A 25,706-nucleotide genomic window follows, 5' to 3' on the forward strand; every position below is an offset into this window, starting at 1 on the left:
CCAATATTGACTAACGTCTATAGGTGCTGAATTGTTACATACATGTGCATCAACAGATGATTTCTTTCTCTTCTATTATGTATTGAAATAGTAAGAGACCAGCAATCAATAACATGCACATTTTTCTATTAATACACGCTCTAATGTCAATACTTTCCTACTTGCGTTGCTGTATGTTCAGGATGTACATCGATTAAGGAGTAAATTTATAGGATCATAAATATGTTGCATCAGATTATAGGGGTAGGTGTATGGTCTTCTGCATAGACCGTGAATATTGTGGTGCCACAAAATGTAAGATTCACATTCTGAGTTCAGATCTATGTGCTATCCGTTTATTTTCTATTGTACTCAAATTCAAAACTGGGTTTTTATATAACTGTAAATTTACAATATACAAATCATACCTATTCATTTTTTTTACTTTACTCAAAAATCTGTGTATATACTGTATATTAACAAATATGTTGTTCTGATGTTTATCAAGTGATTGTTTAGGATTGCCACCTTTTTCATTTTCATATTTCCAGACATGTGGCATGGCCAAAACTGCAGTAGGGTTACAACCATTTTATGTCTCATATTTCTAGCCCCCACAGGCCATTTTACTGTATATGCCTCAGAGTCCCCTCATATAACTTAGAGCCCCCTTATGCCTATTTATTTACCAGCCTAGAGCTCACTTATGTCTCTATTTATGCCCCGGAGTTCCCTCATACCCCATTATGTGCCAACCTACAGTCTGCTCATGCCACTTTATTTGCATCAGAGACCCCTTATGCCCTTATATGCCAGCCGATAGCTTGCTTATTCACCTTTGTATGCCTCACCAGAGCCCTCTCATGCCTCTTTATTTGCCTCAAAGTGTCCCTATGCTCTTATATGCCAACTCAGAGTCCCTCTTGCCCCCTAATTGCATCAGAGCTTTTCATGGCTATTTAAATGCCTAATGTCTGAGATCCCCATCATGCCTGTTTGTGTCTAATGCCTCAGAGCCCCATATGACCATTTATATTGCTAATTCCTCAGAGCACTACATGCCCTTTTGTATGTGTCAAAGTCAACACAAACCCTTATATGCCAGCTCAGAGCCAATCATGCTCCTTTATATGCCTAATGCCTCAGAACCTCTCATGTCTGTTTAGATGAAAAATGCCTCGGAGCCCCACATGCCCCTGGCAGCTGGCTCCTCTGCGGCTCCACACCACACTGACTCAATTCAGTCCAAGTCAGTGGAGGTAGCCACTGGACAAGCTGGAGGCAGAGCAGCACTGCAGAGGAGGCTGGTTAGTGACACAGCAACAGTGACATCACCAGTGCCACACCCCACCATCTGGTTCCAATTTCCCAGACACCACCCATCTGCAATTAGGCAGACTCTGGACAGTGCTCCAGAATTCTAAATTGTCCTGAACGGGTGGTAACACTATGATTGTTGCTGCAGGAACCGACAGAAAATCAGTTTTGAGGAACATCATTTAAGTAATACGTTGGCACATCCACAATATTTTTTTTCTAATGTTTCAGCCTTGTCCTTGTGTAGTCAGAAGCGCTGCAGTCTTTCTTTGCAAATATGCCATTTCTTTCACATACCAGCCAAGGCTACTCCTTATTTGACAAAGCAACGTAACATTGTTTTTATTTGTGGCATTTACACATTAATGTGAGTACACTGCACAACAGCTGAGTACACTGGGCCTCATTTAGATGTAGGAGCAAATCCAGTCAGCAGATTCCCATTTGTGCTGCAGGGCATTTATTATTTATGTATATTTCCTTGCAGGAAAAATACTGTCTCAACATGCTTTTACTAAGGTGCAACATTGCACATTCTAGCTGGAATACTCCTAAATGAGGCCCTGTGAGTGCAGACTATAGCGTGTCCAACAGTGCATTAATGTTTTAGAATTATAGTAAATAAAGCTGCACCACAATGTTTGTTCACGGATTTCTTTTTTGTACAATTTTTGTACAATTGCCATTATATTAGTAACTTGTTTTACATAGATTTTGACTAGCCATAAAGCCCTTAATGAGGATTGGTTCAATGTAAAGTATGTATAAAACAATGCCACAGTGTGTGATACATCTCTATTTGTTTGCCTTTCACTTGCCATTTAGCTGAACTAGGTAATCTATTCACTCAGGGAACAGTTTTCAAGGCACATGTGTGAACACTGGCTAAGCAGTCGAAGATGTTTTCGGAGCATTATGGCATATCACAGTCATTTGCAGGCTCCCGTTACATTTACTGCTTTTTATACTTGTATCACGTTTGCATTTATTCCGCACACTTATAAAATAGAGCTGGAGCTCATTAACTATGAAGGTATTAGAAAGTGTATAATCAAAATCGAATTTATGGGGGGTATTCAGTTGTTTGAAAAGTCAGTTGGGAGTCTGTTTTTTCCTATCTAATATACTTCCTATCTAATATACAGAATAAAACAGACACCCAACCGACTTTTCAAACAATTGAATTCTGTTCCTTGTTTTAGTAAGTACTTACTGTATATATTACAGATTTCTAGAGGGGGGTATACAATTGCAAAATTTTAGAGCGAGTGTGGGCAGCCCATGAAGGGGGTATAATTAGCTTGTAACAAGCAATCGTCTGCCTCATAAAAAGTGCAGTGTATGGATACTTCAGGAACATACAGGCCAGTGATGACAGTAAGCTCTCTGATGTGACAGTTGAGCCAGCTTATTTGAATTGAATGGTTTTTTTTTACGGATGTTAACTAGAGATGAGCGGGTTCGGTTCCTCTGAATCCGAACCCGCCCGAACTTCATGTTTTTTTACACGGGTCCGAGCGACTCGGATCTTCCCGCCTTGCTCGGTTAACCCGAGCGCGCCCGAACGTCATCATCACGCTGTCGGATTCTCGCGAGGCTCGGATTCTATCGCGAGACTCGGATTCTATATAAGGAGCCGCGCGTCGCCGCCATTTTCACACGTGCATTGAGATTGATAGGGAGAGGACGTGGCTGGCGTCCTCTCCGTTTAGAAATAGATAGGAGAGTGAGAGTGAGACACTTCATTTACTGGAGCTTAGGAGGAGTACTCAAAGAGTGCAGAATTTTGCTGATAGTAGTTAGTTAGTTATACTAGTGACTGACCAGTGAGACCACCAGTGCAGTTTTATTATTATTTAATATAATCCGTTCTCTGCCTGAAAAAAACGATACACAGTGACTCAGTCACATACCATATCTGTGCTCAGCCCAGTGTGCTGCATCATCTATGTATAATATCTGACTGTGCTCACACAGCTTAATTGTGGGGGAGACTGGGGAGCAGTTATAGGTTATAGCAGGAGCCAGGAGTACATATTAAACAGTGCACACTTTTGCTGCCAGAGTGCCACTGCCAGTGTGACTGACCAGTGACCTGACCACACTGACCACCAGTATATTGTGATTGTCTGCCTGAAAAAGTTAAACACTCGTCGTGTGACTTGTGTGGTGTTTTTTTATTCTATAAAAAACTCATTCTGCTGACAGACAGTGTCCAGCAGGTCCGTCATTATATAATATATACCTGTCCGGCTGCAGTAGTGATATATATATATTTTTTATATCATTATTTATCATCCAGTCTATACTAGCAGCAGACACAGTACGGTAGTTCACGGCTGTAGCTACCTCTTTGTCGGCACTCGGCAGTCCATCCATAATTGTATACCATCTACCCGTGGTTTTTTTTTTCTTTCTTCGTTATACATACTACATCTCATTATCATCCAGTCTATATTAGCAGCAGACACAGTACAGTACGGTAGTCCACGGCTGTAGCTATCTCTGTGTCGGCACTCGGCAGTCCATCCATAATTGTATACCACCACCTACCCGTGGTTTTTTTTTCTTTCTTCTTTATACATACTACATCTCATTATCATCCAGTCTATATTAGCAGCAGACACAGTACGGTAGTCCACGGCTGTAGCTACCTCTGTGTCGGCACTCGGCAGTCCATCCATAATTGTATACCACCTACCCGTGGTTTTTTTTTTCTTTCTTCTTTATACATACTACATCTCATTATCAACCAGTCTATATTAGCAGCAGACACAGTACGGTAGTCCACGGCTGTAGCTACCTCTGTGTCGGCACTCAGCAGTCCATCCATAATTGTATACCACCTACCCGTGGTTTTTTTTTCTTTCTTCTTTATACATACTACATCTCATTATCATCCAGTCTATATTAGCAGCAGACACAGTACGGTAGTCCACGGCTGTAGCTACCTCTGTGTCGGCACTCGGCAGTCCATCCATAATTGTATACCACCTACCCGTGGTTTTTTTTTTCTTTCTTCTTTATACATACTACATCTCATTATCATCCAGTCTATATTAGCAGCAGACACAGTACGGTAGTCCACGGCTGTAGCTACCTCTGTGTCGGCACTCGGCAGTCCATCCATAATTGTATACCACCTACCCGTGGTTTTTTTTTCTTTCTTCTTTATACATACTACATCTCATTATCAACCAGTCTATATTAGCAGCAGACACAGTACGGTAGTCCACGGCTGTAGCTACCTCTGTGTCGGCACTCGGCAGTCCATCCATAATTGTATACCACCTACCCGTGGTTTTTTTTTTCTTTCTTCTTTATACATACTACATCTCATTATCAACCAGTCTATATTAGCAGCAGACACAGGCCCTCATTCCGAGTCGTTCGCTTGGTAATTTTCATCGCATCGCAGTGAAATTCCGCTTAGTACGCATGCGCAATATTCGCACTGCGACTGCGCCAAGTAATTTAACAATGAAGATAGTATTTTTACTCACGGCTTTTTCTTCGCTCCGGCGATCGTAGTGTGATTGACAGGAAATGGGTGTTACTGGGCGGAAACACGGCGTTTTATGGGCGTGTGGATAAAAACGCTACCGTTTCCGGAAAAAACGCAGGAGTGGCCGGAGAAACGGGGGAGTGTCTGAGCGAACGCTGGGTGTGTTTGTGACGTCAAACCAGGAACGACAAGCACTGAACTGATCGCAGATGCCGAGTAAGTCTGAAGCTACTCTGAAACTGCTAAGTAGTTTGTAATCGCCATATTGCGAATACATCGGTCGCAATTTTAAGAAGCTAAGATTCACTCCCAGTAGGCGGCGGCTTAGCGTGTGTAACTCTGCTAAAATCGCCTTGCGAGCGATCAACTCGGAATGAGGGCCACAGTACGGTAGTCCACGGCTGTAGCTACCTCTGTGTCGGCACTCGGCAGTCCATCCATAATTGTATACTAGTATCCATCCATCTCCATTGTTTACCTGAGGTGCCTTTTAGTTGTGCCTATTAAAATATGGAGAACAAAAATGTTGAGGTTCCAAAATTAGGGAAAGATCAAGATCCACTTCCACCTCGTGCTGAAGCTGCTGCCACTAGTCATGGCCGAGACGATGAAATGCCAGCAACGTCGTCTGCCAAGGCCGATGCCCAATGTCATAGTACAGAGCATGTCAAATCCAAAACACCAAATATCAGTAAAAAAAGGACTCCAAAACCTAAAAGAAAATTGTCGGAGGAGAAGCGTAAACTTGCCAATATGCCATTTACCACACGGAGTGGCAAGGAACGGCTGAGGCCCTGGCCTATGTTCATGGCTAGTGGTTCAGCTTCACATGAGGATGGAAGCACTCAGCCTCTCACTAGAAAAATGAAAAGACTCAAGCTGGCAAAAGCAGTAGCACCGCAAAGAACTGTGCGTTCTTCGAAATCCCAAATCCACAAGGAGAGTCCAATTGTGTCGGTTGCGATGCCTGACCTTCCCAACACTGGACGTGAAGAGCATGCGCCTTCCACCATTTGCACGCCCCCTGCAAGTGCTGGAAGGAGCACCCGCAGTCCAGTTCCTGATAGTCAGATTGAATTTGTCAGTGTTGAAGTACACCAGGATGAGGAGGATATGGGTGTTGCTGGCGCTGGGGAGGAAATTGACCAGGAGGATTCTGATGGTGAGGTGGTTTGTTTAAGTCAGGCACCCGGGGAGACACCTGTTGTCCGTGGGAGGAATATGGCCACTGACATGCCTGGTGAAAATACCAAAAAAATCAGCTCTTCGGTGTGGAAGTATTTCAACAGAAATGCGGACAACAGGTGTCAAGCCGTGTGTTGCCTTTGTCAAGCTGTAATAAGTAGGGGTAAGGACGTTAACCACCTCGGAACATCCTCCCTTATACGTCACCTGCAGCGCATTCATAATAAGTCAGTGACAAGTTCAAAAACTTTGGGCGACAGCGGAAGCAGTCCACTGACCAGTAAATCCCTTCCTCTTGTAACCAAGCTCACGCAAACCACCCCACCAACTCCCTCAGTGTCAATTTCCTCCTTCCCCAGGAATGCCAATAGTCCTGCAGGCCATGTCACTGGCAATTCTGATGATTCCTCTCCTGCCTGGGATTCCTCCGATGCATCCTTGCGTGTAACGCCTACTGCTGCTGGCGCTGCTGTTGTTGCTGCTGGGAGTCGATGGTCATCCCAGAGGGGAAGTCGTAAGCCCACTTGTACTACTTCCAGTAAGCAATTGACTGTTCAACAGTCCTTTGCGAGGAAGATGAAATATCACAGCAGTCATCCTGCTGCAAAGCGGATAACTGAGGCCTTGACAACTATGTTGGTGTTAGACGTGCGTCCGGTATCCGCCGTTAGTTCACAGGGACCTAGACAATTTATTGAGGCAGTGTGCCCCCGTTACCAAATACCATCTAGGTTCCACTTCTCTAGGCAGGCGATACCGAGAATGTACACGGACGTCAGAAAAAGACTCACCAGTGTCCTAAAAAATGCAGTTGTACCCAATGTCCACTTAACCACGGACATGTGGACAAGTGGAGCAGGGCAGGGTCAGGACTATATGACTGTGACAGCCCACTGGGTAGATGTATGGACTCCCGCCGCAAGAACAGCAGCGGCGGCACCAGTAGCAGCATCTCGCAAACGCCAACTCTTTCCTAGGCAGGCTACGCTTTGTATCACCGGTTTCCAGAATACGCACACAGCTGAAAACCTCTTACGGCAACTGAGGAAGATCATCGCGGAATGGCTTACCCCAATTGGACTCTCCTGTGGATTTGTGGCATCGGACAACGCCAGCAATATTGTGTGTGCATTAAATATGGGCAAATTCCAGCACGTCCCATGTTTTGCACATACCTTGAATTTGGTGGTGCAGAATTTTTTAAAAAACGACAGGGGCGTGCAAGAGATGCTGTCGGTGGCCAGAAGAATTGCGGGACACTTTCGGCGTACAGGCACCACGTACAGAAGACTGGAGCACCACCAAAAACTACTGAACCTGCCCTGCCATCATCTGAAGCAAGAAGTGGTAACGAGGTGGAATTCAACCCTCTATATGCTTCAGAGGTTGGAGGAGCAGCAAAAGGCCATTCAAGCCTATACAATTGAGCACGATATAGGAGGTGGAATGCACCTGTCTCAAGCGCAGTGGAGAATGATTTCAACGTTGTGCAAGGTTCTGATGCCCTTTGAACTTGCCACACGTGAAGTCAGTTCAGACACTGCCAGCCTGAGTCAGGTCATTCCCCTCATCAGGCTTTTGCAGAAGAAGCTGGAGACATTGAAGGAGGAGCTAACACGGAGCGATTCCGCTAGGCATGTGGGACTTGTGGATGGAGCCCTTAATTCGCTTAACAAGGATTCACGGGTGGTCAATCTGTTGAAATCAGAGCACTACATTTTGGCCACCGTGCTCGATCCTAGATTTAAAGCCTACCTTGGATCTCTCTTTCCGGCAGACACAAGTCTGCTGGGGTTGAAAGACCTGCTGGTGAGAAAATTGTCAAGTCAAGCGGAACGCGACCTGCCAACATCTCCTCCTTCACATTCTCCCGCAACTGGGGGTGCGAGGAAAAGGCTCAGAATTCCGAGCCCACCCGCTGGCGGTGATGCAGGGCAGTCTGGAGCGACTGCTGATGCTGACATCTGGTCCGGACTGAAGGACCTGACAACGATTACGGACATGTCGTCTACTGTCACTGCATATGATTCTCTCAACATTGAAAGAATGGTGGAGGATTATATGAGTGACCGCATCCAAGTAGGCACGTCACACAGTCCGTACTTATACTGGCAGGAAAAAGAGGCAATTTGGAGGCCCTTGCACAAACTGGCTTTATTCTACCTAAGTTGCCCTCCCACAAGTGTGTACTCCGAAAGAGTGTTTAGTGCCGCCGCTCACCTTGTCAGCAATCGGCGTACGAGGTTACATCCAGAAAATGTGGAGAAGATGATGTTCATTAAAATGAATTATAATCAATTCCTCCGCGGAGACATTGACCAGCAGCAATTGCCTCCACAAAGTACACAGGGAGCTGAGATGGTGGATTCCAGTGGGGACGAATTGATAATCTGTGAGGAGGGGGATGTACACGGTGATATATCGGAGGATGATGATGAGGTGGACATCTTGCCTCTGTAGAGCCAGTTTGTGCAAGGAGAGATTAATTGCTTCTTTTTTGGTGGGGGTCCAAACCAACCCGTCATATCAGTCACAGTCGTGTGGCAGACCCTGTCACTGAAATGATGGGTTGGTTAAAGTGTGCATGTCCTGTTTATACAACATAAGGGTGGGTGGGAGGGCCCAAGGACAATTCCATCTTGCACCTCTTTTTTCTTTAATTTTTCTTTGCGTCATGTGCTGTTTGGGGAGTGTTTTTTGGAAGGGACATCCTGCGTGACACTGCAGTGCCACTCCTAGATGGGCCCGGTGTTTGTGTCGGCCACTAGGGTCGCTTATCTTACTCACACAGCTACCTCATTGCGCCTCTTTTTTCTTTGCGTCATGTGCTGTTTGGGGAGGGTTTTTTGGAAGGGACATCCTGCGTGACACTGCAGTGCCACTCCTAGATGGGCCCGGTGTTTGTGTCGGCCACTAGGGTCGCTTATCTTACTCACACAGCTACCTCATTGCGCCTCTTTTTTTCTTTGCGTCATGTGCTGTTTGGGGAGGGTTTTTTGGAAGGGACATCCTGCGTGACACTGCAGTGCCACTCCTAGATGGGCCCGGTGTTTGTGTCGGCCACTAGGGTCGCTTATCTTACTCACACAGCTACCTCATTGCGCCTCTTTTTTTCTTTGCGTCATGTGCTGTTTGGGGAGGGTTTTTTGGAAGGGACATCCTGCGTGACACTGCAGTGCCACTCCTAGATGGGCCCGGTGTTTGTGTCGGCCACTAGGGTCGCTTATCTTACTCACACAGCTACCTTATTGCGCCTCTTTTTTTCTTTGCGTCATGTGCTGTTTGGGGAGGGTTTTTTGGAAGGGACATCCTGCGTGACACTGCAGTGCCACTCCTAGATGGGCCAGGTGTTTGTGTCGGCCACTAGGGTCGCTGAGCTTAGTCATCCAGCGACCTCGGTGCAAATTTTAGGACTAAAAATAATATTGTGAGGTATTCAGAATAGACTGAAAATGAGTGGAAATGATGGTTTTTGAGGTTAATAATACTTTGGGATCAAAATGACCCCCAAATTCTATGATTTAAGCTGTTTTTTAGGTTTTTTGGAAAAAAACACCCGAATCCAAAACACACCCGAATCCGACAAAAAAAATTCGGTTAGGTTTTGCCAAAACGCGGTCGAACCCAAAACACGGCCGCGGAACTGAACCCAAAACCAAAACACAAAACCCGAAAAATTTCCGGCGCTCATCTCTAAGTTAACACGATTCCAGAATCCATCTGGTCTATTTTAAGCCTTGGATGGAGATAAAGTGGACGGAGATAAAGTACCAGCCAATCAGCTCCTAACTGCCATGTCACAGACTGGGTTTGAAAAATGACAGTTAGGAGCCGAATGGCTGGTACTTTATCTCTGTTCACTTTATCTCCATCCAAGGCTTCGTAAATAGACCCCCATGTCCCCTCCCAGAGGGAGAACTCTGGGAGGCAATGGAGTCATCTGTCGCCGGGCTCCTGCTCTGAAGGGGGGCTCTTCTCCCCCCATTCTGTGACACCATTGAAGTAAGTTAATTGATGGCTGCTGCTATCTTTTCACTATATGAAGTTACTTCTTTGACAATTACACATAACTTCATATAGTTACAATTCTCATGCTTCCTGTACTGGAGCAAATAGCTCCATCAGTAAAGTGTCTGCTGCCAGTGGGTTCTAATCCCGGGTATGACCACTAAGAATGTGTGATTTAAAATAAAAGACAAAGAAATGTATATATACAGTATATAAAAAAAGATCAGAACGCTCCATACACACACTTATATATGAACACGTACATACATATATTTATCTAAATATGGGGGGGGGGGGGGGGGCAAATGGTATGAACCTGCCTCTGGGCAACTGGGACAAACTTACGCCACTGTCCCCTCCAATAAGGAGCATTGGAGCAAGTCCAGACAGGGTCTGGGTAAGCAGCATAAGAACATACAGTAGCACCGGCCCTGGACAATACTGTTTATGGGCACATTTGTCTCCTTATAGTGTACATTGGTTAATGTAGATAATACAGTATTCTAGTCTGATATCCTGACTGAGTGCTCAGATTCAATCACAGCAGACCGGGTAGGGAAAGCTACTGTCACGGTCTATGTTCCATTCCTTCCTTTATACTGAATGTTGTAGCAGTAGCTCTACTAAATTTGTATAATATATACTACTGCTGTTTTGGTCATGATTTTAGCACCTCCTCTCTCTGCATTTGCCTGTGCAATGACCATTTTATAAGGGCTGGGGTTGGGTGTCCGGTGGTCGGGATCCTGGCGGTCAGCATACCAACGCCAGGATCCTGGCTGCCAGAAAGCCGGCAGGGGGGCGAGATCAATGAAGCACCTTGTGGGCTCGCTGAGCTCACCACGATGCGGGCTTGCTGCGCTCGCCACAGGTTCTGTTCCCAATCTATGGGTGTCGTGGACACCCACGTGTGGGAATAGCCCTGTGCCCCCTGTCAGCATTCTGACCGCCGGTAACATGACTACATCCCTTTTATAGAAGTAAGAGAAAAGCTGTATGTGCTCTTCTGCTTTTATTATATAAATGGTTAATATTGTACTTTTGTCTTTGCGCTGAAAATTATTTTGTGCCTTAAATCATTATGCTTCCATTACCATAGCGAAGTAATATTGTAAATAGCAGTCAATTAGGACAGGGGTAGGTAACCTGTGACACTCCAGCTGCCATGGAATTTCACGTACCAGCATGCCATGCCTCAGTTTTAGCGTACCCTAACAGCAAAACTGTGGCAGGGCATGCTGAGATATGTAGTTCCACTTTAGCCACAGGTTGCCTACTCTTGATTTAGGATATGCAAATGATACAAGGGGCCTGACTCAGGTCCCAACACATTAATGGCAAAGGTTCTGATGATTGGTATGGGTTCTGCATTGTCAGAGGCAGTACAGCTGCAGATGTCAAGTGACTGACAGTAGGCAGCTGTTTGGGGTCATGGAGAGGGCAGCTGCAGATGCCATTTTACAAAATGTTGGCATAGGTCTCCATTTTCTAACAGATATTTCCTGGCCACAGGGATGGAGCTGGGTCACTCAGCTGCCCAGTTGTGTCACAGGTGATCCAATGTATCCTCATATGCAGCAGTGGGTTTGAGTCACACATGCATGCATGCGTCTACTTATACCACACGCCTCTTACTGCATCACCATATCTTAGCACTTCTGCTGCTTCCAATCACATCTGAATCATCCCCAGAAAAGTAAATTATTTTCTGAAAGGTACAATACCTTGCTGTTATTTATCATACATTGGCCCAGATTTATCAAGACTTGGAGAGTGATAAATTTCACAGTGATAAAGTACCAACCAATCAGCTCCTAACTACCATGTTACAGGCTGTGTTTTAAAAATGACAGGAGCTGATTGGCTGGTACTTTATCACTCTACAAGACTTGATACAGCTGGGCCTTCATTTGTAAAGTGCCGACATATTGATTAGCACTGGGCAGTGATGGAATTATAGTACATACTGTACCATAGCATACAGTCCAGCAATTATATTTTTGTTTTTACACGTTTTGTAGTTGTGGTACTGCATGTCATTATCACATCTTACAGTATATTACATTACCTAAATTTAGCCTGCAAACGCTTGTATTAGCATTGCTAGTATCAAACTGTGCGTCACCAGCTGTAAATTATACACCTAGCAAGTGCAAAGGAGAGGTGAGCAAACATAGTTAGCAACTCTGTTTTAAGATGTTTAATAATAAAAGTAGGACACTTACATACCAGTGAATCATACTGTAGTTTTAGAGCAGCTTGCAAAGTCATGACATTATTTAGTACAGGGGTGGCCAACCAGTCGGAGGCAAAGAGCCAGAAAAGATCCATTGGCAAGTGCAAGAGCCACTAGAAGGTGCGCGTGCAAAAATGGGGGTGTGGCCTAGTTGTCACAGAGCCACGCCCCATTTTTGTGCACACACCTTTCGGTATGATGTTTGTAGGAGTGTGACCTTGTGTCATAACCCTGTTTAGTCATGTTGTACAGTGCTACATACATATAAAAATGCCAAAAAATGGGTGCCACCACAGTGCCAGATACATATACGCCCCCAGTGCCAGATATGCCCCCACAGTGCCAGATACACATGTCCCCACAGTGTCTCCCACAGTGCCAGATATGCCCCCACAGTGCCAGATATGCCCCTGATGCAGATACACCTGTCCCCACAGTGCCTCCCACAGTGCCAGATATGCCCCCACAGTGCCAGATATGCCCCCGATGCAGATACACATGTCCCCACAGTGCCTCCCACAGTGCCAGATATGCCCCCACAGTTCCAGATATGCCTCCGATGCAGATACACATGTCCCCACAGTGCCTACCACAGTGCCAGATATGCCCCCAGTGCCAGATATCCCCCAGTGCAGATAAACATGCCCATACAGTGCCAGATATGCCCACACAGTGCCAGATATGCCCCCACAGTGCCAGATATGCCCCCGATGCAGATACACCTGCCCCCACAGTGCCATATATGCCCCCGATGCAGATACACATGTCTCCACAGTGCCTCCCACAGTGCCAGATATGCCCCCAGTGCCAGATATCCCCCAGTGCAGATACACATGCCCATACAGTGCCAGATATGCCCACACAGTGCCAGATATCCCCCAGTGCCAGATATGCCCCCAGTGCAGATACACATGCACATACAGTGCCAGATATGCCCATACAGTGCCAGATATGCCCCCACAGTGCCAGATATGCCCCCAGTGCAGATACACATGCACATACAGTGCCAGATATGCCCACACAGTGCCAGATATCCCCCAGTGCCAGATATGCCCCCAGTGCAGATACACATGCACATACAGTGCCAGATATGCCCACACAGTGCCAGATATGCCCCAGTGCAGATACACATGCACATACAGTGCCAGATATGCCCACACAGTGCCAGATATCCCCCAGTGCAGATACACATGCCCATACAGTGCCAGATATGCCCACACAGTGCCAGATATCCCCCAGTGCCAGATATGCCCCCAGTGCAGATACACATGCACATACAGTGCCAGATATGCCCACACAGTGCCAGATATGCCCCAGTGCAGATACACATGCCCCCACAGTGCCTCATATGCCCCCAGTGCAGGTACACATGCCCCCACAGTGCCAGATATGCCCCCAGTGCAGATACACATGCCCCCACAGTGCCTCATATGCCCCCACAGTACAGATACACATGCCCCCACAGTGCAGATACACATGCCCCCAGTGCGGATACAAATGCCGCCACAGTGCCTCACTCCCCCCCCCCCAAAAAAAACAAAAAAAAACAAAGTGCTGCTTACCGCGCTGCTGTGAGGGGAAGGAGAGCACAGCGCGCGCCTCTCTTACCCCTCCATCTCTGGCGGCGGTGTGTATTTTCAATTCGGTGCCGGCCCGTGAGCCAATCAGAGCTCGCGGACCGGCAGCCAATCAGGAGCCTTAGCTACAGGTCCGCAAGCTCTGATTGGCTCATGGGCCACCGCAGAATTGAAGATACACACCGCCGCTGGAGACCTGCGGCTGTGAATGTGGTGTGTGTCAGCCAGCGGTGGCCGGGAGCGCATCGAGCCGCATGCGGAGGATGAAAGAGCCGCATGCGAATCGAGAGCCGCGGGTTGGCCACCACTGATTTAGTAGATTCAGACACAAGGCATAAAGAGGTTATGCAGTGCATACAGCAATACAATTTATATCTCTACCCCCCCCCCCCCCCCCCTGCATAGGGATGGTGCAAGGCCACATCCTATATTATAAAAGGCTAATGCTGCTCCACACCTCTTTGGGGGGAACTTGAGTGTTTTGCATGCTGGCAACCACTGGATTGTGCTCGCCGTAGCTATTCAAGTGCTACTCCATTCATGCGCGCACAGCCGCCGTCGCTGACATTACTGTTATGTTGTTCCGTCATGTTGACATGTTGGTACAGTAACTAGTTATAGATAAGTGAATTCAAATTAGCACGTGGTGTGGATGAATATGTATGTGACAGAGGATTGACAATTTCTTTAGACAGTTCTAGGCCAACACCCAACCGAGCGCCTCTTCATAAAATCACATCCACACTTGTGCACATGGCTCCCACTTCTCAAGCAGGGCAGCAAGAAACAGGAAATACCTCTCGGCTGTTCCTGCAGTCAGGACAAAATTCTGACAATGCAGGACAGTCTATCAACGCTGGGACTGTTTCACCAGAATCCACTACGCTCTCTCTAACCTTTTCTTGTAGCTCTCACTACCACCTGGTGTCTTAAGCTTAGTTGCTGCCTGTTTGGATCCTGGAATACTATGATGGGATTTGGAAAGTAAAGCATCAAGTGCACACTTTAGACCTCCCCGCCATTTATTGACACCCATGTTCAATGACCTACTTCCTCCCTGCCAAGAAGATATTGAATTTACAGCATTGAAATAGGCTACCTTCTACTCCGACCAATCCTAAAATTAAATTATTATAATTTCCTTTTAATAAATAAGATTTTTTATCCTTACCCTGCACCAAAAAATAAATATAATTCACATTTTATGAACAAACCTATTTATCCTTAAACAGCCCATATATGAAGGGAAAGGCAATTGCATACCGCAAATGACTCCCAGCATTTAATCAAAACAAAGTTAGTACTAATGTTCTGTACAATAGGTTAATGGTTCCCACCAATCTTCTAGTTCTATAATAGCTCTTACCAGCGGTCTCCTCACTGCCGGGAAAACAACTACATCCCAATATATTAGCTAGTAAAATTGATCATCATATTTTTCTTTGGATACGGTCGTTAGGTCGACACAGTTTAGGTTGACAGTCATTAGGTCGACCACTGAAGGTCGACATGCATTAGGTCAACATGGTCAATAGGTTGACATGGTCATTAGGTCGACATGTACTAGGTCGACAGGTCAAAAGGTCAACATGAGTTTTTCACCTTTTTTTGTCATTTTTTGGATTTTTTCATACTTAACGATCCACGTGGACTACCCCTCGCCCGAAGCATGGCGAACGAACACGGTGCACTAATTGGGGTTCCCCATCACTTTACGAAGAAATAGACGCCCCCCCAAAAAATGTCGACCTTTTGACCTGTCGACCTAGTACATGCCGACCTAATGACCATGTCGACCTATTGTCCTGGTTGACCTAATGCATGTCGACCTTCCATGGTCGACCTAATGGCTGTCAACCTAAGTTGTGTCTATCCAGCGACCCATACCCATTTTTCTTTATCCTAGCAAGCAAGCAAACTGTTCTTTAAGGAAGCAATATAATGATGTAATGAAACAAGGGGTAGTCTGATGATCTTACAGTTCTGCTACCCTTGGCTGGTGTGACCACTTCTCAAATCCAGGCCTATTTTCATTCTTACCAAATACTAAAGGGACACTTAAACAACTCAGTTATTGTGCACTTAAATAATTCACCATGTGCCTTTTTTGACAAGCAGTAAGAGCATTATGTCAAAGTCTTTGAAGTTAATGCAAAAACAAAGAGCAAAAAAAGCAATATCTTTTATCTATATTAAGAAAAAAAAAGGCTTAAAGTAGAGAGGAACCTTCAAGACTTTCTGTAAGTGCATTCCAAGTAGAAAGAAGTTCATTTATATATGTTTATTGATTTTATTCCACATTATAAATGTGCAGAATTATCATTTAAACGGACATCAATATTAAATAACTAAGTAAAACTCTACAAATTCCTGTTGAGTTATTTCAAGAAGTTGCCACCTTTTATGTACTGTATGCAATAATGTCAGCAGTATACTTTGAATTGAAGTCATTTTTAATAGAAATTATTGGGACTGCTGTACTTGTACAGTGCAAGGGTTTAACCTGTGGATGTAATCTCCATGTGCTGTATGAGGAACACAGAAAGTGGTACAAGAGGATTCATTCCTGTACAAATGCATGAGAGCAGCCTGACATTTTCCTGTATTTATAGTACATTAAATGCCAGATTCAATTAGGCGTAGTAATTAACCATAGGCTAATTAGTCTGCCAGATCTATTCAATTGCAGCCCGCGGAAAGCTTGCAGGCTGCACTTAATGCAGATTTCTGTTTCAGCCTAAAGCTCAAACAAAATTCTGCCATAAGTGCCCTTATCACTGGTTTAGTGAACGTGGTAACCCATAGCTCCGAGTTCTCTTCACGGAAACTATATCAACGCGTGTTAGCGCAAAACCTACAGCATGAGAAAAAGGGTCTGTAATTGAATAATTGAAAAAGCATGAGGCTACCACCCTTTTCCCTGTGGAATAAATTAATCAAGTTGAATAGGGCCCTTATGCATCCTCCATATTTGGAGGAGGATGCATTTGTGCATTAAAAAAAGGCACTGAACATTACACTTACATTATATGTTTAGTTGGTGCATCTGATGATGTGTACTACCCAAAAATGGTGGCAATTGCAAAATATGTGTCTGTTATACTGTGCTTGTATTTTACTGCACTAACAGGGAACAGAACTGCGCCATACACATGTTAGGATGTAATGATTGCTTTATTAGAATATGAGAAATCTTCCTAATTGTGTTCCAGTTGAGAGATTATTTTCATAATCTGTTAATTAAGATTTCTTCTGGGAAGTGCTTAGATTTACTCCTAAAATCCCACCATGCACAAATTGAGTTTCCAGATACAGTATACGTTTTGCATTGCAAAAAAAATAAAAAAAATCTATTTTGTTTTGTATAAGTATAGTTATTTTTTATACTGTTACTTTGAATATGTAACAGGGGACAATATCCCCTGTATGTAAGGTACCTTTTCAGGTAGCGTACATGTACTGCACCTATAGATTGTTCAGCATTTAGCGCTTATTGTGGTTTGATTACATGGTCTACTGCACATTTGCACTTGATTAATAAACAGCCTCCAGTGGGAGTTACAGTATGCTCTCCATGGAATCACATTCTAGGGCTGACTTTGCATCAGACACAATGCTGATGTTCACATACATTTTTTGCGACTGCACATGCGTCTACACCCTTAAAAGCCACAATAGTCATATGTTCCACAGTGTCTGTGCACTGATAGAGCCGCAGTATCTCTGGAATGTATTGGCCATTTTAGGGCGATGGCTGGGAGGTGACTAAACACGAGAAAAAGATTTTCCATCTGATGGGTGTGATACAGTATGGGAGTGTCACAGGAGTGGTTGTGGTCTGAGGTGCTTATGCTGGGTACACACTGGCCGATATATTGGCAGTTCAACTGAACAACTGCTACTGTATATCATGGGCATGTTGGCGGATGTCTACCCCTGATACTGTATGGATGTGAACGATGTTATGTCGCCCTGCAGCACAGCCGATGGTGGCTATATCTGCAGACATATTGGTGCATAATGCTGCGTGTACACTTGCTGCAGAGGCTGCCGGTGACTAACAGCACAACTGGGTGGGCACATGTAAAGCTCATCTAGATGTGATAGATCAGGGACAACACATCGGGTCAACAATTGGTAAGCATGTATGTGTCAGCCTAGTGTGTACAAGCTTTAATCACATAGATTGGAGGCCATACTCTGATGGAGATTCTGCACCCAGTATGGATCTGCTGCAAGTCCTGATGGTGCTTACGTTGGTTACAACTACAGACACGCAAATTGGGTGTCCCAGCCCTTGCGCATTCAGTTGCATGCTGGTACGCTAGGAGACGGGTTATCTAGCATTAACATAAAGTCGCAGATGCAACTACGGCTAAGCATGCTAACATGCTCTCAACAGTGTGCAACTCAGAGTCCGTCCATTTATATCACACATGACATGTCCCCCAGCATGAAAATACATGCTTCTGTGTGCTAGTCAGGGGCGTTTTAACAGAGCAGGGTGCCCGTGTGCACCTCCGGGAGGACCCCCTCCTCTGTACGGTGCAGTAGTTTCTGGCATTGTGCCGGAGTCTACTGCGCATGCACAGGTCTCTGGAAACATGGCACACGGCATGTTCCGGAGACCAATTTGACTACTGCGCTTGCATGCTGTGATTTTCACCACGAACGCAGCGCCCGACGCTGGACTCTGGAAAGGTAAGTATTAAAATAATGGGTGCAGTGTGTGCCCCCCCTGGACCCAGGGGCCCATGTCCACTGCACACATTGCACCCATTATAGAAACACCAATGGCACTAGTAACTCCATGCCAGTGAGCATGAGAGCAGACCTCCTGGTTCTATTGACCCCATAACCACTAGCAGTTACCTTTGTGGTCTGGAGCATTTGCATTGCATGCTCCATTTATTTATCCTCCCTGTGAATGCACGGAGTGGTGTGTCCTTCTCTGACCCCATCCACTGGATCACAAGTACAAGCACTGATTACCATCACTTGTCAGGAGGGATCACGTTTGACATGCAGTATCACTGGTTTTACAGCAAAGTCACTGGGTTACCAGCCTAAGAAATTTTCCAGTTACTAGTAGAGTTTCCTTACAGTATGCTGATGATGTTATTTTAGCTGCAGATCATGCATGCCCTTAACATATCACACAATTCCCTTGTATACATTATACACTGTAATTTCAACAATGAAATTGCCACAATGTATTGTTATACTGAAAGTACAATAGAGTGTTTAAATCTTTCTATTACAGAACATGAAAAGCATCGTCTTTGCAAGAGTACAGATTACATGAATTTGCACTTCAAAGTAAAATGGTTTTATAATGAATATGTTCGAGAGCTTTCTGCATTCAAGGATTCCGTCCCGGAATATTCTCTGTAAGTCTGACTTCTGCATTTCAAAATTAAATTAAATTAATATAACTTAAGACAGATAAATGGATGAAAAGATAAATGATAGCTTTGCCATTCTAATCAGGCTTGTGGTTTACATGTCTTCTGACAACAGGATGTGGCCCATATATATCTGGGGACAGCTCAATCTCCATATCTAGGGGCTTCATATATCCAACTTAAGGACTGAACACTGGTATTTTCACATTTTAGTTTGGATTCTGGGTAGGGGGCACTGGGAAGTCCACTTTGTTCTTTTGCAAATGTTCTAGTGTCTAAAAATTGTCTGATTTTAATTGTTTGGCCACATATACACTTTTAAAACATCCAAGATACGCAGCACCGATTTGAGCTCAGGGGCAAACACAGGATTTCTAGAGGGGGGTTTCCAAATCCAAACTTTTCTGCTCTGTGGAACATTGGAACAAGTGTGGGAGTCTGGGGGAGCGGTAGAAGTACCCAGGGGCAGGTTTATTAAGCTCGGTGAAGTGATAAAATAGAAGGTGATAAAGGACCAGCCAATCAGATCCTAACTGCCATGTCACGGGCTGGGTTTGAAAAATGTCAGTTAGGAGCTGACTGGCTGGTCCTTTATCACCTTCCACTTTATCACTTCACCGAGCTTAATAAATCTGCCCCCCAGTAACTACCCTGGCCTTATATGTACATATTGGTATTTTTAGACACTGGATAGTGTTTGGAATACTGAATTAATTACACTATAGATGGTCTATAGTATAGGCTGGCTCAAACATTTTTCTCTAATATAAATAGCATAAGTGGTAAGGAAAAGGCTTAATATCCCATAGTAAATAAATACAGAAACATATTAGAACCAGTAGGAGATAGAACTGCACTTTGTAAGCACATTCTCCCACCTCATAGTAGGGCGCCTGTCTCTTCTTTCTGGAAGCTACTCTCTGGTCTTGTGCGCTGATTGGGTGCTCATATCCACACACACACAGCAAACTTGGTAGAAGAAGGGGCTGCTAATGGATATGTGCAGAAGCTCCATTTGGTTTGGTCCCCCTCCCCACCCCTGTTTGGCTACGGGGATGAAGCACTGAAGTAACTCCTTCAAGAATTAGGAATCATTGATTGGTTCCTTTTGTAAGTGCGCCCCTGTACAGACAAGCATTGACAGAGAATGCTGTGCAGCCTTTAGGTGGAAGGCAGTACTACACCAAATACACCAAATTAGCATTCACATAACCCCTTGAATGCAAGTGGGCGCAGCCGACAACAGACACCTGAAAAGAGACACATTTACGGATATTCTCAATGCCTTCTCAGGTTTGTCTCCTTGTAATGAAAATGTAAAAATAGATAGGTAATAAAAAATATAATCTTAAAATTGAGGGGTACATTAACTCAGAACTTCAAGCCTCCACATTCATTTTTTATAGCATGAAATAGCTAACATTCCATAATATAATAATATATACCAATGTGGGACTCATTACGGTATGCATTGGTGCACATCCTCATAGTGCTATTATTATGTGCAGGTCACATATTAAATTAGTTTTCTGGTTTAAAGCGTAGCATAACACTAAACAGAAATAAGAGAAGAAACTGCCATAATGTGCACTCTAGCAATCACTATTGATTCATAATGTATTCCTTTGTATAACAATTTATAAAACACAGTACAATCAATTACAGTTCCCTGTCCAAAGGCCAAGATTGTGAGACCCTAAATATATCAGCAAAGTCGTGAGGGTGGTAATATAGTCAGTGTTTCTGTCAATCAGTGTAAAAAAATAGTTAATGTGCAAAAGCCTGTAATGGCATAGAAATAACATGAAATATATATACAAAGAAGAAAAGCGCTGGTATATGGTAAAATGTCATTTTTTTATTTTTATTTTTTAAAGATATATTGTCTACAACATCTATACAATATAGAAATAAGCATCAGCCGGCCGGCATACTCTACAATATCATGATGATAGCACAATTAAAAAACTGATTAAAATTCAACAGTGCCGATAACAATATGTTACTTAGTAATCAAAAATAAAATCACCAGTATTTCATTATTTGTATAGCAATAATAAAGAGAATATTATTCATTAAGAAGTTTGTTTCCCACAATAAAATGATTGGCAACAGTTCTCCACAATTAGTAACTTTTAGATGACATAAGAGTTGGGAGATTGATATATGCAAATAAGGTGTATTTATCACTTTCATGGATTTTGGAGACACTCACTGTCCTCGTGGCCACTGGTGCTAATATCCTTTAGAGATGGCCATATACAGAGTGGTGTTTGTTACAAAATTTTATCTCTCCACTTATACTCCTTCTTTGATGCCATTGTCTCCCTCAAATGGGACAATGTGTACTGTACTGCTGCCAATGAACTGCTGTGCTCCGTTATTTGCACTATCTGGTGAGAGTGTTTATAATGCTGGCAAGGACGGTTCCACGCTACCGCTGTACCTGTAGATTCTGCAAGGTACCTGGTGGCTATGGTGCTGCTGGGACGCTCCTGCTGCACACGGCGGTAAGATGTTCCCCGCTCCCTGTAGCGATTTGGTTTGTCCATATGTAGCGCGGCCCTGCGCTCCTTTGCATGGCCAGCCTATGCTCTCTCTGCAAGTGGTGACGCGTTTCCCTGCCTGCAGTGATTATTGGCAGCTTCCTCAGACCAGTAGACCTGGTGTTCCCTATGTTTACTTTTTAAAGGGACCAGATTTCTTGCACATGTGCTACAATTATGTGTTCCACACCTCATTATCAGGTGTTGTAGCTCATATGCTGATGTCTTTGAATGGTTACACAGTGATACATATTAACACATTTAAATAGGCTACAAACTTTCCACATATTATATTATACACAGTATATATTTTGCAAGAGACTACCTTATAAACATAAAATGCTCATTTATTCCTCTTGCTTTTTATATAGTATAGTGACAAAGGAGAAATGGATACCAGTAACTTTTATTTTACTCAGAAAACATCAGTTTGTGCAGTATAAATGTACAACATTTCTCCTTCATCCACTAGGGGCCACTGGAGCGTAGTTACAATGGGGAAATAGTAGGCAGTAATTGGGAGCTGGCACTTTAAAATTTCAACACTGAGGCTAGCTCCTCCCCTACTATCTCCCCTCCAAGCCAGTCTTAGTTAGTGCCCGAGGTGAGCTGGTTCACTTGGGTTTAGCTGAAGAATTTTTTCTTTTTTCTTTATTATTTTATTTTTCTTTCACACACACACAGACTGGCAGCTCTGCCACTGCCAGTCTGAACCGCGGGAGCTGCCGGCGGGGTCCCATCGCAGCTGCGTGCGGCTCGGGATGGGCCCCGGCTGAGGGAGACACTGAGCTCTCCTGAGCTGGCCGGACACCGCTGCGTGCGGCGCGTGTGGGGGCCGCTCCACCAGCAGAAGATTCCGGCAGCATGGCAGCGGTAAGTCTCAAAAGTGGCCGGACACCGCTGCGTGCGGCGCGTGTCGGGGCCGCTCTGTCGAGCAGAGTAAACACCGCTGAGTGCGGCGCAGATCGACTACATCTGGACAGCGGTGAGTACAATCTCCCCCCCTCCAGACTGATGTATGTTTTTACATTTTCAGTTTTAATATGTGCACATATGTGGTGATGGACAGGCTCCCCTATACTCTCCAGTCATAGACAGGCTGGAGTGCATAAAAGGTGCACTTACTAATTTGAAATTGGCGCCATTATGTGGGGGGCGGAGCTTCAGCCCGCTCTGTAAGCGGGCTCAGCGCTCTTCACTCCCCGGCTGCAGCATACAGGCAGCAGGGTGATACAGATTCAGAACAGTGAGGTTTAAGTTTTAGGAGCATGGGGGGGCGGAGCTAACTCCCGCTCCGTATGGCGGGCTCAGCGCTCTCCGCTCCCCGGCCGCAGCATACAGGCGGCCGGGGAGATACAGGGCGCTTCCAGCTTACAGTACGGTGGATTTGAATTGGGCGCCGAAGCGGGGGGCGGAGCTAACTCCCGCTCTGTTCGGCGGGCTCTCCGCTCCCCGGCCGCTGCAGCATGACCGCCGCTTCACTGTCCTACCGCTCCCCGGCCGCTGCAAGCTTCCTTCCCTCTCCTGGCTGTTCAGTGAGGATAAAGGTATGAGGGGGGGGGTGAAGGTTATTCCCGCTTTGCTCAGCGGGCTCCCGGCGGCGGCTCGCAGCATTCACTGTCTCTAAGCACAGATCCTGTCTCAGTGGGGTTTTTAGTTTTCTGTGCAGGGAGTTGCTAACAAATATATCACTTGGGCAGCCATTCCTCCCTGCAGGGGAGTCCTCTGCCCGGCATTTCATAGAGGCTGTAGATCAGGGAGCCTGCTCTTTTACAGGAGCTGGGGCTCAGCTCATTAATGATTAAAAATCTACTGTGCAGTATTTCTTTACCCTACAAATACACAGTATTTATCTACCCTATTAGGTTCACATACACAGTATTTATCTACCCGGTTGGATTCACTGTGTGTGTGTGTGTGTGTGTGTGTGTGTGTGTGTGTGTGTATATAGATATATATATAGATATATATATAGATATAGGTATGTATGTATGTATATATATATATATATATGTGTGTGTGGGTATATATATATATATATATATATATATGCATACAATACCATATATAGGGGATAAAACAAACCACTTCCGCAATGTTTTCTAATAACAGAATACCCCACCTAGCCACATAACATTTTCCACCATCTTTTCTCGCAGTCTGGTCACCATTTTGAAAAGCCAGCGGAACCTCAGAGAAACATCTGGTGCACCTAAATTAGCGGTACACTACATACAGGGCGGGGTGTTGCCTTCCCTTTATTATTCCTTGGTGTCACTAGTTACTAATGCTATTTGTAATTTGGGGAATGTGTGGGGCATCAGACAAATAGCGCTGCGGCTCATTACGCTAGTAGTGGGTATCTGAACAGGGGGACCAGGGTTTGAATTCCCAAAAAAAAAAAACTTTAAAGGGAGCTCCTATAGCCTAGTGGCTAAGACTCCGGTCCCACAGCGCAGCGCTACTGGTTCAGGTCTCCGTTGCTCCAGAAAGTCCATTTGAATCGTGTCGGTCACTACACGTTATAGTACTGACCTTGCATAAGGCTGTGTTTATTTAACCCACCTTTTCTCCTTTCGTTTGTCTCACCTGGGATAGTCAAAGAATTCCCGCTTAGGTGTACAGTATGCGGTGGAGCCATCTGCTTAGCCCTCCACGCACCTGCAGGACACTCCTGTTTGAACAGCTCAGATTATGCAGGTAATGTCGCTGTTAACCAGAGACCTTGTGCGTCATTTCACCTCTCCAGGTTTCTAAAGGAACCTTGCTAACCTTCCATGTTACACGACTCGGGGAGGCGAGAGATGTCCAGGATACTGATGATGTCTGTTTTCTGTGGAGTCTGAACCAGTGTCTCAGAATATCTAGGTGCATTATACAGCAGTTCGTCTGATACTGCAGGTAAAGGAGGCGGACACGTCAAGTCCATCAGGGTTCGAACAAAATGACAGCGACTGGTCCAGTTTCGGAGGAGCTGGGCAGGCTCCGGTAGGCGGCCGGCAGACACCCAAATACACAATTTCAGGTATCAAACAATGTTTGTTTTCCTATCCTTTCCCCACGGACGGCAGGAAATGGTATCAGAACCTCTCCAGGGTATACCCCTCGATGTATCGCCGGTCCAACAAGCTGCCGTTTTCCTGAGGCAACCTTGCTCAGGGATCCATCGAAGACACATAGACGGCAGCGGGGTTCTACCTTGTCCGCAGCAGGTAGGTTGTGGAACAATTGTCCTCTAGGTTACAGGATAATTCGCATCAGGTTCAACTGATACTTTGGGACAGACCAGAATCACGATTCTGCTTTATGTTCTTTTGAGGTCTCTACGTCTGCAGACTCGGAACCTGCATTTTCGCTTGGGCTGTCTTAACCCGACGACCTCTGCGGCTGCGACAATGACAGGTGAACATGAAATCCTACGGGACAGATGGTTCAGGGGAAGGAACTTTCTGCATGATTTCTTGAACCATTGGAGGTAAGTCCACTTTTCTTTCTCCTACGGCTGCCCCAGCTCCAAGACGGACCTTTACCGGCCTTTCCTTTAGATTTTTCCGTGCCCTTCCAGGTTTTCGACTCCACAGGAGCCGTTGCCAAGAGATCTCAGGGTAACAGGCTGAAGCAGAGGTTCAGCATCCTCGGTCCAGTCTGATTTTAGGTCATCCTACTCACCCACTACAGATCAGACCTTCCTACCACCTGGAGGGTTCCAGGGTAGGCGCATGCCGGTGGTCCTACTGGGAGGACTGAAAAGGCTTGGGCGGTTACAGACTAGATTTTGGAGTACAACCGTCTTAGGGGTCCCTCGGCATGGGTCGGCCGGTTTACGATGACAAGAGAGTCATACTGCAGGCGGCGCTCCATATGCTTCTAACCGTATAGGGTGTTGATCCCTGTTGTCACATATCATTGGAATCAGAACGGTTCTCAGGCCTTTGTTTTCTTTTCACG

General features: G+C 45.2%; 1 protein-coding gene across 1 annotated transcript in view; it reads left to right on the top strand.

Moving 5' to 3' along the window:
* UNC13C (unc-13 homolog C) overlaps positions 1–25,706 on the top strand; it is a 1,008,422-nt gene that overhangs the window by 687,173 nt on the left and 295,543 nt on the right. Inside the window, exon 21 of the mRNA XM_063926117.1 lies at positions 19,071–19,197. Within this exon, the coding sequence (XP_063782187.1) occupies positions 19,071–19,197 (127 nt within the window). The remainder of the gene's footprint in view (positions 1–19,070; positions 19,198–25,706) is intronic.

This window comes from Pseudophryne corroboree, chromosome 6 (assembly GCF_028390025.1).
Source record: "Pseudophryne corroboree isolate aPseCor3 chromosome 6, aPseCor3.hap2, whole genome shotgun sequence".
In the NCBI taxonomy this organism is placed as follows: domain Eukaryota; kingdom Metazoa; phylum Chordata; class Amphibia; order Anura; family Myobatrachidae; genus Pseudophryne; species Pseudophryne corroboree.